Source organism: Oratosquilla oratoria, chromosome 4 (genome assembly GCF_046742065.1).
Source record: "Oratosquilla oratoria isolate Oo_2021 chromosome 4, ASM4674206v1, whole genome shotgun sequence".
NCBI lineage: Eukaryota > Metazoa > Arthropoda > Malacostraca > Stomatopoda > Squillidae > Oratosquilla > Oratosquilla oratoria.
This window is the reverse complement of record NC_134780.1, coordinates 28,124,502-28,139,172: the sequence shown is the minus strand read 5'-3', so window position 1 is coordinate 28,139,172 and position 14,671 is coordinate 28,124,502. Positions and strand designations below refer to the sequence as shown.

At 39.4% G+C, this 14,671-nt stretch overlaps 1 protein-coding gene across 5 annotated transcripts in view; it reads right to left on the bottom strand.

Annotated features, from left to right (window-relative positions):
• The window catches only part of ATP8A (ATPase phospholipid transporting 8A1), a 138,302-nt gene that overhangs the window by 78,995 nt on the left and 44,636 nt on the right, over positions 1-14,671 (bottom strand). For all 5 annotated transcript variants that reach the window (XM_076183765.1, XM_076183769.1, XM_076183767.1 and 2 more), the window contains exons 2-4: positions 3,976-4,214; positions 2,846-2,944; positions 206-366 (exon numbers count right to left, since the gene is read on the bottom strand). In XM_076183765.1, coding sequence (XP_076039880.1) covers positions 206-366; positions 2,846-2,944; positions 3,976-4,214 — 499 coding nt within the window. The remainder of the gene's footprint in view (positions 1-205; positions 367-2,845; positions 2,945-3,975; positions 4,215-14,671) is intronic.

Sequence of the window (14,671 nt, the reverse complement as noted above, 5' to 3'; positions counted from 1 at the left end):
ATTCCTGTTATCATGTGTACAAACTGTAGATGCTAATTTTTTCATTGATATGTACTGAAGTCTGAAAATCAAATATATTCTGCAGAATTCTTATTTAAATATTATCTGTTTATCCTATCTGCTTTTCTTTTTTAGTGCAGGGCATATATATACATTCATGCTCAAGTTCACTTTCCAGAGCCTGTTATGAAGATATAAAACAAACCTTGATGATAATAAAATGAGATCTGCAGGGAAGAACTTATTGTTTCGGACTTTGACGATGTCTCCCACTTGGAGATTCCGCCATTTGACCCACTGCCACTGTCCTTCCCGTAAGACCTCAATCTCTCTTTTATTTATCTCATCATCTGCTCGATGTCGTTTCTATAGAAAAAAAAAAAAATGAAAGCTATTTGGAGGACATTTTTAGTATAGAACTAGAGTATCAATAATCCTGCTTTTCACACATACACAAAGGGGTTGGCCAAAACAAAGCTCACCCATATTACATCCTCCCAAAACCAAAATTCCAGAATCATGCAAACAGATATCTAACATGAAATTTACATTGTCCAATAGCTTTCGATATGATTACAATGATACTGATACTCGTTTCTATCGCATTACTACTGAACACTTTCCATGGACTTTGTCATTTACTTCAACCAAACCTTGATTATATGGTTTAACGTCACACACTCCCCCCTATCGGGAGGCTAGGACAGTGCCCCTCACAGAGGGCTTTGTAGCATGGAATTTAATGAACCATGCCCTTGGTTCAACTTCGCCGGTAGCAGGATTCGAACCACCCACACCTCGACCTTCGCCGCAAGTAACGACGCCCTAACCCACTCAGCCAGTGAGCTTCCTCAACCTAACTTTACCAAACCTAAACTAACTCAACTAAACCTAACCTAACCTAACCAAACTAAATTTCATCTAACCAAACCTAACTTAACAAAACTTAACCCAATCTAACAAAACCTAACTTCACCTAACAAAACCTAAGACATCTTCAGAAAAAGTAAATTAAGTAAATAAAAACATATATTTTTGATAAATCCTCTTTAAGTAAAAATAAACAAGTAAAAAGTAAATTTGATCAACCAAAGCGCAATTAACTTCACCTGCAAATCGGGAAATGAGAACGTAACATTTTGAATAAAAATTATAACAAAATATTGAAGCACGAAAAATCATGCGCATGCGCAGTTCCACATGGTAGCGCGTGCATACGAACGCACGCATTACCTCCTTACTTTGGGAGAGACACAACTGGAGAATGTAAACAATGGCGGAGACAATTAAACCGAAATTATAAAGCGTCGTTACTACTTATCTGCGACGATATTGTACTGAGAAGGAGTTCCATAGAACAGTTTGATCTTTCAAATACACAAACAAAAATATGAAAAACTGTGCTTGTGTCTCCACATCTTTGCACCTACTTTTCTTACTTCAATCGAAAACAATAATAAGATAAAAATAAAACCACAATATATTAACTAAAAATATAAGAGAAAAAGTCTATGTTTTCAGGGTTACAGCATAAAATCTACACTTCTTCAGCAATGATCCCGTAAGCGAACTAAAAATTAGCAGTTTGACCGCTGTCCAAAAGAGGTTCACATTATATGAAGGCCTTAATTAACTAGAACGTTTTCAAGTGATTCACAATTTTATTGCAATTAATCAATTGTTGCTTCAAGTTTCTTTGTTCAGAAAACTACAATTCCATGGCAGCAAGCGAGAATATTTGGGTTTTCGCACTAACCACTCAAGGAAAAAATGCTGCTGAACTACCGGGTTACTCAGTGGCCTATTTCTGTCACCGGGGCACAAGAAATCTCTAAAATTTCTATAATCATATCTAGTTCGAAACCACGACATATAAATGAGCTTATATATTCTATAAAAATATATATAAGTAAACAAACAAGGACAGCTTTACTGTAAGCCACACAAAAATAGGTAAAATGTTAGTTGTGCACACCTATGCGATATAGCAATAGAAAATTATTAATTTTGTAAATTATAATAGATCAACGTAATATGCGGTTTTCTTGTCGAAAATCAATAATAAAATAGTTGCTAAAACCTATTTTCTAACGAACGAAGTCTAGGCGGTTGAATGATACGCCATGTTTGTTTTGATAGGTGCCGAGGTCGAAGAAATGAAAGGATGATAAATCAGTCTATTCTAACCTAACCTAACTAACCTACGTAACCTAACCAATGTTTAATAATTCGGTACCTCAAATTCTATAGATCATCCGGGTTGTCGTCGTCACGATGCTGACGGCTTGATTATTGTTGTACTTCGGACAATTAACAGACGACGGCAGAACCCCAAGGAAGCCCTATTGTCTTTGTAACAGCACTTATTAACGTCACTTGGAGTTGGAGAACACCCGGTCCATAATGTGAAAGCCGTCGTCTGATAGTGACTGGGCTGGCATGGCGTCCGTACCGTATCCTAGCAGCTCCGTTCGTTAGTAAATTTGCCTCTAGCATTTTTTGTTTTTGTTTTTATTTCCGCCAAGAAAATTGCATATTACGTTCATGTATTATAATTAACAAAATTAATATTTAATTTTCTAATGTTTTTTATTTCCGCCAAGAAACTCTCATATTACGTTCATGTATCATAATTAACAAAATTAATATTTAATTTTCTAATGCTATATCGCGTAGGTGTGCACAACTAAAATAACACCCAAAAATATAATAACTAATATCATGTTACAGCTCCACAGCCTCCTGGCCATATATTCTTCGGTTTCCAATTCTGGCCTTGTACTCTACTCTTTGCAACTCCGTCCCTCCCAAAAACCGTGACAAACAAAAAATGAGAGCAACTTACAATATCCTCAGCGATCTCCTTGATGGCCGACACCACCAGAATACAAATGAGTGGGACGAGTGTGGTGTAGCGGCCTGTTGGTGAAACTCCTGGAATTTGCTGAAAAGAATGACACAATTAACATTCCAGAGTCACGGAAAAAAAAAATGTTATCTAGAGTGCAACATATAAGAAAATATCTAAATGAATACATTTGTAAGAAGCTGAAAAATGTAAACATCATTCTCGGAAGTAGCTATCGAACACATGGAAAACATTTGATATTCAAATAACCATAAATAAGATTTACTGAATACTTAAGATTTCGTTACACTAATTCCATTTAAAAAATCACACAAATGATGCGTATGTCATCACAGCTGTTGCTGAAAAAAATCAACCCTTCTTTTCACATCATTACCCATTGTCTGTCTTCGTTTGTTTTGACCTGCGATTAATTTCAGTTGAAACTGAAATGATGTTGCCTCTAGTGGTATATTGGGATACCCGGGGTTGTATCGTAGTGTTCTTTTTATTTTGTTTATTTTTTTCATTAGCAGGACTGAAAATCGAAATTTGGTTTTCTGACTCCGTAGACTTTCTCTACACAATTATATTTCATACACACACACTATATACAGTATATATATATATATATATATATATATATATATAGGGTAGCCCATTAACCAATACAAATACTGACTTTTCCTGCCATTAGTCTCTCTTATCCCTCAATATTAACAGCTTAATACATATATAATACACACACACATATATATACGGTATATATATATATATATATATACACACACATATGTATATATATATGTATATATATATGTGTGTGTGTGTGTGTGTGTGTGTGTGTGTGTGTGTGTGTGTGTGTGTGTGTGTGTGTGTGTGTGTGTGTGTGTGTGTGTAAAATTCTTTTATTCTGTGCGTGTCCTGCCACGTCCACTCTAAGCATTAATTTCCCTCCCTCCCTCCCTCCCGCCCCTTCTTCCACGAACTCTTCCTCTCCCTCCCTCACCCGCACCCATCTCCCTAAATATGACCCTGACCGGTCTGCGGCCCTGAGGGTCACCACCGGCCAGGAGACGCCCTGGCCCTGGCCCTGGCCCTGGCCCTGGTCCTCGTCCTTGACCTACCTGCAGGAGGGCGATGATGAGGAAGAAGATGTTGGCGTATCGGCGAAACTGCTCGAAAAGGAACATGGGCAGGAAGAAGAGGAGCTTGTAGCGGTACTTGGCCGTGCAGATGGCGTTCGTGCAGTACTTGAAGGGCTGCGGCTCGTTGATGTAGACCACCCGGTGCTGGTCGAGTCCCGCCCCGGCCCCGCCGCCGGATACGCCGTCGCCCTCGCTGCCCCCGGCCGCAGAGTCATCATCTGCCGCAAGAGGAGAAGAGTCCGTCAGCAGGAGCAAGAAGACGATATTTAAAAATATATAATCATAAAATATAATTAAAATGAATACATAAAACAATACATACATAAACAAATATAGAGATGAATATATATATATATATATATATATATATATATATATATATATATATATATATATATATATATATATGCGTAAGTAACCACTAGGAAAAGTAAACTAACGAAGCAGAGCGCTTTCGTATAATTACATCTTCAGTATATCTGCACCGAAGATGTAATTATACGAAAGCGCTGTTTCGTTAGTTTACTTTTCCTAGTGATTACTTACGCATTTGTGAACACACGCTCCTAGTGTTTTTATTGCACACACACACATATATATATATATATATATATATATATATATATATATATATATATATATATATGAAATAAAAAAAATCAAATAATGATATTGTCGACAACAATAATAATACTAATATGAAAATCAAAATATAAATTAGAACCTTTAGAAAGGTTGCAGGGACCAACTTGACGCTGAGGAGTCTTCTCTCTCATCTTGAAAATGTTTCCCACATGAAGTAACCAAACGAATAAACAAATTAACACTTAAAAGTAAAGAAATCAAACCACGAGATTAAAGTGTCTCTCAGATTCCATGCATACAAGTAGTCGCTGACCACGTCCGTAGAGCGACAGCGGCGCGGCGGCGCGGGACATTTTAGAAGGGCGATCGAGCTGATGAAGGTCCAACCCGACCCGGCACGGCCCGACCTGGCGAAGTCGCATTTCAGGTTGATGACGTCAGCAAAAGGCGACCGACCCCCACCCCACACCCGACCTGCTTCACCCTTTCGATCCGCTGGACGAATAAAACCAACTGGCGGCAAACTGGACAGGTGGACAAATGAATACACACACAATAACTGTCGATCATGAGTCCAACACGTCATCCAAGACCATGGTTAATCGCGCACACACACACGCACAATTATCTATCTATCTATCTATATATATATATATACATATATATATATATATTATATATATATATATATATATATATATATATATATATATGCATATTATTTTCACTCTGTCACGATTTAGATTTTATGCGTCGTTTACAATTAAAAAAAAAAAAAATCAGGATTATTTTCCAAGTCTTTTCTTGGTGCACTTGGTGTATTTCACTCCCATCCAGAAACAAATCGTTAGGCATTTGATGCAATAAAACTACGTGAGAAAGAGAGTGTGTGTGGAGAGGGGGGAAGTCTCGAACTACAGACTGATAAACTAAGATTTAGTACACAAAGGTTTGGGAATAAAAAGACGCTTGCTTCGATTTCCTGTGTAGGGGAGGGAGGAAAGGGGGGAGATAGGGAGGAAAGGGGAGAGAGGGGGAGGAAAGGGGAGAGAGGGGGAGGAAAGGGGGAGATGGGGAGGAAAGGGGAGGAGAATTGCTGAGTCAATACCTTCTCAGCGGTTGCTACGTAATTATCTCCTAAATGAGTTACTGCCCAACGTCCCCCGCCCCCCACCCACCCTCTCCATGTAACAACGAAAGAACGACCCCATACTCCTCCTCCTCTTCCTCCTATCCTCCCTCCCCCTCATCTCTTTCTTCCCCTTACAGCCCGTCGTCAGGTCCATACTCTCTCTCTCTCTCTCTCTCTCTCTCTCTCTCTCTCTCTCTCTCTGTGTGTGTGTGTGTGTGTGTGTGTGTGTGTGTGTGTGTGTGTGTGTGTGCGCGCGTTTGTATGTGTGCGTGTTTGTCTGTGCGCGCGTTTGTGTGCGCATGTTTATCTGTGTGTGCACGTGCGTGCGTAAGTGCGTGCGCGCACGCGCGTGTGTGTGCGTCCACGTATGCGTGTGCATGTGTATGTGTGTGTTAGATACACACAAATAGTATACACACATGTTTATTCAGGACTGGGAAGAATCCGTGAGACATGGTAACTTCATCGAGATGAAGAAACATTATGATATCAATAATGATAATAACAAGTTATATAAATCGTTAGTTCGTCCACATTTGGAATATGCTGTTTCCGTGTGGTCACCGAATCTCATTAAAGACATTGACAGATTGGAAAAAGTACAACGGCGAGCCACAAAACTGATTTCAAATATAAAAAATAAATCATACGAAAATCGACTAAAACATATAAATTTGTTTTCCCTAAAAAAGCGTAGGTTCGGAGGTGACTTGATACAGGTCTTTAAGATTCTAAAGGGAATTGATAGCATCAAAAGTGACGAAATTTTCACTCTGAATGCGAATCAGACAAGAAATAATGGTCTAAAACTGTCAGGGAATAGATTTAATTTGGAAATGGGTAGAAACAACTTCGCCAACCGTGTAGTTAATGAATGGAATAAACTTTCTGCAAAGGCAGTGCAATGTAGTTCAGTTCGAAGTTTTAAAAATTATTTTGATATGCACCTACTGTAAGCAAGATGCTATAATGACTGTCATTCGTTTTATATTATTTGTCTTGTTATTATTTATCTGTTTGTTTAATATTTGCTTGATTCTCATTTATAACTAGTTATCTGTCAATTTATTATTATTTACTATTTACCTGTTTGTTTATTATGTAACTATACCTATGCATTTATTTTGTCATTATTTACATTATCATATTTTTTCTTTATTCGTTTATATATTTATTATAATATTTTTTCGCATCCAATCTTTATATGGACCAAAAGGTCTCGTGTCGGCATGCTCCGCTTTTGTAATAATTTGTAATATATATATATATATATATATATATATATATATATATATATATATATATATTATATATATATATATATATTCCCATGGCACAGCCAGAGAAGAATGAAACAACTTTCCCAAAGAGACTGTCCCAAAACTAGAGTTTCAAACCTGGCTGCGACTGAAAAAGACTCAAGTATTATTTCAGTCCCTGCATACAATCACACACATAAACATGTGTGCGTGTGTGTGCGCGTGTGTGTGCATGCGTGCGTGCACGCATGTATGTATGTGTATATGTACACATTCCTAAAAGATGACGAAACATGTAAGCAATAAAATCGGATATATTATATATATATATATATATATATATATATATATATATATATATATATATTTTTATTATATATATATATATATATATATATATATATACAGTATATATATATATATATATATATACAGTATATATGTGTGTGTGTGTGTGTGTATGCATGTACAATAAGGGATATAGAGACTGGATTTGCCTGTATGTTCCAGCGGGCGGGCGAGGGAGCCCTGTGCGTGACGTCGAGGCAGTGCGATCACGCGAAAGAGGTATTGGGGGGTGGGGGTGGGGCTTTAGCGTGAGTTATGGTGGCCCGTCAGAGGATGGAGGAGGGGGGGGGGCGGGGGAGGTGAGGTGACGTCTTTCTGTAGGACCTTGCCCTGGCCAAGGACGGCAGCCAGGCCCAGGGGGTGGGAGCTCAGGTCAAAAGGGGCAACGTGGGGGGGCTCTCACTCACTCTCTCTCTCTCTGACGAGAAGGGTCTAGCATCGGACAGAATGAAGTATGTGGAGGGAGGGGGTGCGCAATTACGGAAATGGCGTTCTAGACGTAGGGGCCATACTTAGAGAGAGAGAGAGAGAGAGAGAGAGAGAGAGAGAGAGAGAGAGAGAGAGAGAGAGAGAGAGAGAGAGAGAGAGAGAGAGAGAGAGAGAGAGAGAGAGAGAGGGGAGAAACCCTGACGAACACGATCATAAAGCTGATTTTTAGCTTTTTTTTTTTTTTACCTGCAAAAACCTAAATGGCACCTTGATAACGACAGCCAATAAGGTTAGTAGAACCCAAGGTCCATAAGAATTAAGGAGGACGGCCAGGACCTGCGCTCGGGCACAGCCGCTCGAAAAGAAGCAAAGGCAGATCCAGAACAAAAACCAGAACAAGAACCAGAAGAAAAAGAAGTAGAAAGTAATGAATAAGAAAGAGGAGGCGGGGGAGGAGGAGGAAGAGGAAAGGGAGGGGGAAGAAATAAAAGAAGGAAAATGAGAAGAAGAAGAAGAAGAAGAAGAGGAAAAAGAAAATAAGAAGAAGAAGAAGAAAGGGAAGAAAGGGAAGAAGAAGACAAAGAAGTAAAAGGAGGAGGAGGACAAGCTGAGGACGAAGAAGAAGGGAAAGGATAAAAGAGAGAGAGAGAGAGAGAACGCGGACACAGAAGATATTGCGTAATAGGTAAATGGTACATTCGGCGTACTTCCTCCTCCCGCCACCCGACTCGCACTTCCACAGCCTGGGCGTGTGTGTGTGTGTGTGTGTGTATTTACCTAGTTGTATTTTACGGGAAGGGGAGCTATGCTCGTGGGGTCCCGTCTTCATATCTCATTTTATCTAAACTATTTTTAAATTCATGTATTGTTTTTGCACACACCACTTTCTCATCTAACTTGTTCCAACTGTCTATTGCTCTGTGAGGAAAGCTGTTCTTTTTCAAATCTCTTCTATAGCTGTCTTTTTTTATTTTCTTTCCGTGTCCTCTTGTATTTCTGTCATCCCATTTTATCAGATTCTCTCTATCAGTAATTTCTATGCCTTTCATGATTCTGTAAATAGCTATCAAATCTCCTCTCTCTCTTCTTTGCTCTAGTGTCTGTAGTTTAAGTTTTTGTAGTCTCTCTTCATATGATAGTTTTGAGAGTGTTGGTGCCAATTTTGTAATTGCTCTTTGTATTCTTTCAAGTTTTTTTATACATTTTTTTGTACTTGGTGACCATATCGTTGCTGCATATTCCAATCTTGGTCTTATCAGGGTGATTAGGATTTTCCTCACCATTTCTTCATCCAGGTATGTAAATGCCACTTTGATTGTTCTTATTAAATTATAAGTTTCTCCAAAAATCTTATTTATATGTTTCTCAGGTGACATATTATTCATAACAATGACTCCCAGGTCCTTCTCATTTTCTACTTTTTTTATTCCTTCGTCTCCCAAATTATATGATCCTGTTATTCTGTTTTTGCTTTTTCCAAATTCCATTATACTACACTTTTTTGTATTGAACTCCATCTCCCACTTCCTACTCCATTCTTGTACTTTATTTAGATCTCTCTGTAGTGATTCACAATCTTCTTCAGTTTTCACTCTTTTCAGTAATTTTGCATCATCTGCAAAGAAGCTCATATAGCTTTCAATTCCTTCATCCATATCATTAATATATATAGCAAAAATTATTGGGGCCAGAACTGTTCCCTGCGGGACACCGCTTATTACTTCATTCCATTTTGAGTGCTGATCTCTTATCACTACTCTCATTTTTCTTTCTTGCAAAAAGTCTTCCATCCAATTTAGCAATTTACCTTGTATTCCTCCTTCATATTCTAATTTCTTAAGCAACTTCTTATGTGGTACTTTGTCAAAAGCTTTTTTTAGGTCTAGAAATGCACAATCAGCCCATCCATCTCTTTCTTGTATTATATCTATTAGCCTTGAATAGAAACATATTAAATTGGTGACGCATGATCGTCCTTGTCTGAATCCAAATTGCCTTGGATTTAGTACGTTGTTTTTTTCCAAGTATTTTACCCATCTACTTTTGATAATTCTTTCACATATTTTTGCTATTGTACTTGTTAGAGAGACTGGTCTATAGTTGGTAGGTTCTTCTTTATTTCCTCCTTTATATATAGGTACTATATTTGCTTTTTTCCAATCTTCTGGAACTTTTCCTTCTTTTAAGGAACTGCTTATTATGCTATGTATTTTGTCTGCCAGTTCATTCCTGCATTCTTTCAGAATCCAGTTTGCTATTTCATCTGGCCCATGCGATTTTCTGACATCAAAATTACCCAAGTGTGTCAATATTTCATTTTTTGTTACTTCTATTTCTTCCATAGGGGGGACTTTTTCCTTCCACTCAATCTCTTCAGGTTGTATATTTTCCCTTGTAAACACTGATTTAAAATGTTTGTTCATAATTTCTGCCATTTCCATTTCCTCAGTGTATTCAACTCCTCCTTGTCTTAATTTCTCCAAGTCTTGTTTGTTTTTCAGTTTATTGTTTACAAATCTGTAGAATAGTTTTGGTTGATCTTTACACTTTTCTATAACATCTTTTTCATATTTTCTTTTTTCCTCTCTGCACTTTTGTACATATTCATTTCTATAACCAGTATATATTTTCCATTTTTCAGGTCTTCTGTCTTTTTTCCATCTGGTCCAGGCTTTGTCTCTTTTGTCTTTTAACTCCCTACAACTTTTGTTGTACCAGCATTTTACATATTCTTTTTCTTGTTTTTGTCTTGGGACATACTTTTCCACTCCTTTTTTGTAAATTTTTGTCAAAATATTCCATTTCTCTTCCACTGATGTTTCTTCTTTGTATATTTCTTCCCAGTTTTCTTGTTGGAAGAATTCTCTTATTTCATCAAAGTTTGTTTTTTCATACATCATTCTTCCTTTTCTATATTGTTCATTTCTTTTCATATATTTTTCTTCATTAAGTTCCAGTTCAATCAATATGTGGTCACTTTTACCTATTGGTGTTTTATATTCAATCTTGTCCACTATTCTAGGTTCAGATGTAATTATTAAGTCTAGCCTCGATGGTTCTTCTTCATTTCTATACCTAGTGTTCTCTTGTATCCATTGTGTCATTGAATGGTCAGTAATCATCTCAAGTAGAGCATTTCCCCATGAGTCATCACCACTCTTTACTGTCATTTCTTCCCAGCAGATTTCTTTGCAATTAAAGTCGCCCATCATAACTATTCTTCCTCCGTCTTCCATTATTTTAATTAATGCTATCTTTGTGTCCTCTAACATACTTTTATGTTCACTCTCCTCCCATGAGGCTGTTTTCGGAGGCACATAATTGATCACAAATTTTCTGCTCTTCTTATCTCGGTCTTCCACTTCTATCATAATCATCTCTACTGTATTCTTTCCATATATGACACCTTTCACGTTTATATCCTTCTTAGTCAGGAACATAACTCCACCCCCTTGTTTTTTCTCTCTGTTTCTAATCCAATAATTGTATGTATCATGTCCTACACTGTTGGGTGGTAGTGGGCCTTTTAATTTTGTTTCTACAATTCCCATTATGTCCGGTTCTTTTTCTTTCAAATAATCATTCAGTTCATTCAATCCTGTTATCAATCCATCTATATTTGTGTAAGACACTCTTAGTTTTCTGCTACTTCCATTGTGTTCTCTGTTTCCCTTATGTTTTTCTTTAGTATGTCGAACTGCTTTACTTTCATGTTCACTACTCTCCAATAGAATCTCTCTTTCTCTGACTCCGTTCTTTCCTCGTTTTTTGCCTTAGCTTCAATTCTTTTCTGCTTTTCTGCCTCTCTTTCCTCCTTATTCATTTCTCTTTTTATCCATACCTTTTTATATTGATCATTTGTTGCTAGTTTCCCTGTCTTGGATAGAATTTTCTCTGCCGTTGTTTGTGACCTGAATTTAATCTTAATTGGTCTGGTCTTATCTGTACTATATTTTCCGAGTCTGAATTTTTCCTCAATTTCCTTTATAATTTCTGGTTCATCTTCCTGGACTAATTTTAATAAACTGCTTACTCTTTCATTTTCCTCCTTGATTCTTGCGGTTCTATCTAGGTTATGTTTCTCTTCCATTCCTAATATAATTATACATTTCTTTTTGTCAGCTAATTCTCTTACTATATTCTCCTTCTGTCTCATCACTTTAATAACTGAGTCTTCATTATGTTCTTTCAATTGCTGTTTGACTATGTCAGTGAATGAAACCTTATTCCCTTCTTGAGTTATTCTCCAATTTTTAGCTTCTGTAGCTATTTTCTCTCTGTTTTCATTACTATTCTTCTTCAATTTCTCATTCTCCTCCTTTACATTTCCTAACTGTCTTTTTAGGTCCTCTATTTCTTCAGTTAAGTTTCTGTTAGCCTTCTCTAGTTGTTCCAACCTTTCAATTCTCTGGAAAATGGAGTCTACATTACCTAACTTACGTTCCAAGTCCTCGATCACCTTATCAACTCTCTCCTCTAGTCTTATCAGTTATGTCCCCCCCACCCTCTTTAAATCCCTGGAACATATTCTCGTCACTTTCTTCTGTATTGCTCCTCTCTATACTTCTAATCTTTACATTTTTATTAGACATTTCATCCTCACTCAGTCTTTTGTTTACCTTTCGCTTGTCTGGCTGGACCAAGTCTACTCCCTCCTCATTTCCTTCCATTTCCCTCAGTAATCCCTCCCCTTTTCCTCTTTCCCTACTTTCCCACTACTCCACGAGCAATTTCCCCCCCACCCTGCAAAATCACTAGGCACTTCTCTTTGCGTTGGGATCCACAGACTTCAGTTTTCTTCAGAACGTCATCCAAGCCGTCCATTCGCTGAAGTGTGTGTGTGTGTGTGTGTGTGTGTGTGTGTGTGTGTGTGTGTGTGTGTGTGTGTGTGTGTGTGTGTGTGTGTGCGTGTGTGTATTCACCTTGGTCTTTGGATCACGTGTGGGACTCGTGATCGACAGCTATTTCTCTCCTGGAAGAGAGCTCAGCGCTCGTATGACCGATCTATGGGTAATGCTATGACCTTACACGCACACACACACCCAACTCCCCGTCTACGAGAGTTGGAGTAACGACTAGAAGCGCAGCGATACTGAAATTATTTCCGCCCTGGGCAGGATTCGAACCCGGACCGCCGTAGTGACAGTCGGGGGCTCTACCAACCGCGCCACCGAGTCGTGTGTGTGTGTGTGTGTGTGTGTGTGTGTGTGTGTGTGTGTGTGTGTGTGTGTGTGTGTGTGTGTGTGTGCGCGCGCGCGTGGGTGGAGGGGGGGGGGACTTCCACCAGGTGTGGACCAAGCGGGCCTTCTGAGGGGGGGGCGGGGGGAAGAGTGTACACATTAGTAAGAATAACGACGGGGGAGGGGAAGGGGTTGGAATTGAGGCACGCAAGAACACTGGGGTACATTTGTGTGTTTTTTCTCGAGTTGTGACGTCACACGCAAACGTTGGTGGCCTCTCTCCAACGACCGGGACGTCGCCTGGATATCATCATCATTTATTATTATTATTATTATTATTATTATTAATTATTATTATTATTAATAATAATAATAATAATAATATATAATAATAAATAATAATAATAATAATATTATTATCAATAATATTAATAATAATAATAATATTGATGATAATGATAATAATAATAATAATAATAATAACATGACAACTGGAAAAATATCCATCTCGTTCAGAAATTTGAGAAACACTCAAAAACTCGAATGGATCCATGAATTGTGAATCATGTACATCGACGTTTTGCGAAATGCGATCAGCAGCAGCAGCTACTGCCGTGTGGCGGCGGGAGCGGAACCGAACCCCACGTGGGGGAGGGGGAGGGGGGAGTGGGGAGAGGGGGAGGCGGGGGTGACCGCGCGCGCAAACACACACACACAGTCACACTTCGAAGCCAGCTACGCTCGAGTCATGCAACACCAGGAACCTTTGACAGAAGTCGTCCAGTCTTAACGCACAAGAATGAGAAAGAGAAAGAGAAAGAGAGCGAGAGAGAGGAAGAGAGAGTGTGTGTGTGTGTAAGAGAGAGAGAGAGAGAGAGAGAGAGAGAGAGAGAGAGAGAGAGAGAGAGAGAGACAGTGAGAGAGGGTGAGAAAGAATGAAAGAGAGAGAGAGACACAGTGAGAGAGGGTGAGAAAGAATGAAAGAGAGAGAGAGAGAGAGAGAGAGAGAGAGAGAGAGAGAGAGAGAGAGAGAGAGAGAGAGAGAATGAGAGAGAAGAGAGAGAGAGAGAGAGAGAGAGAGAGAGAGAGAGAGAGAGAGAGAGAGAGAGAGAGAGAGAGAGGAGTGAGAGAGGAGTGAGAGAGAGGGGAGAGAGAAACAGAGAGAGAGAGAATGAGATCGAGTTTGGTTCTCATCAAGTGAGAGGGTTGGGCGTGGCACAAACCCTCTAACCCCCCCCCGCCCGTGTGGGAGGAGGCAGGGAGGAAGCCCTCCAAGGGGGGGTGGGGAGAGGGAGGACTCCCTCCACAGGAGGAGGAGGAGGAGGAGGAGGAGGAGGAGGCAAACAAAGAGTCTCCTCCTGCCATGAAAAGAATCATGAATGAGCCCTCGAGGTACCCACCCAGGGAGGGGGAAGGGGAGGAGGGGTCTGCAAAGCACGGCGGGAGGGGGGAGGAGGAGGGAGGAGGAGGAGGAGGCGATCAATTCCCAAGGGCGACAAAGCCACCTGTGCGAGGAGGAAGAGGACTAGATGGAGGGGGGGGGGGGTTGGTGACGAGAAGAGGAAAAGGAGGAAAAGTAAGAGGAGGAGGAGGAGGAGGAAAGGAAAAGATGAGGAGGATGGGGGTGAGGAGGAAGTAAGAAGGGAAGAATAAGGATGAGGATGGGGGTGAGGAGGAAGTAAGAAGGGAAGAATAAGGATGACGAAAAGGAGGAGGAGGACAGTTATGGCATTATTTTCTTC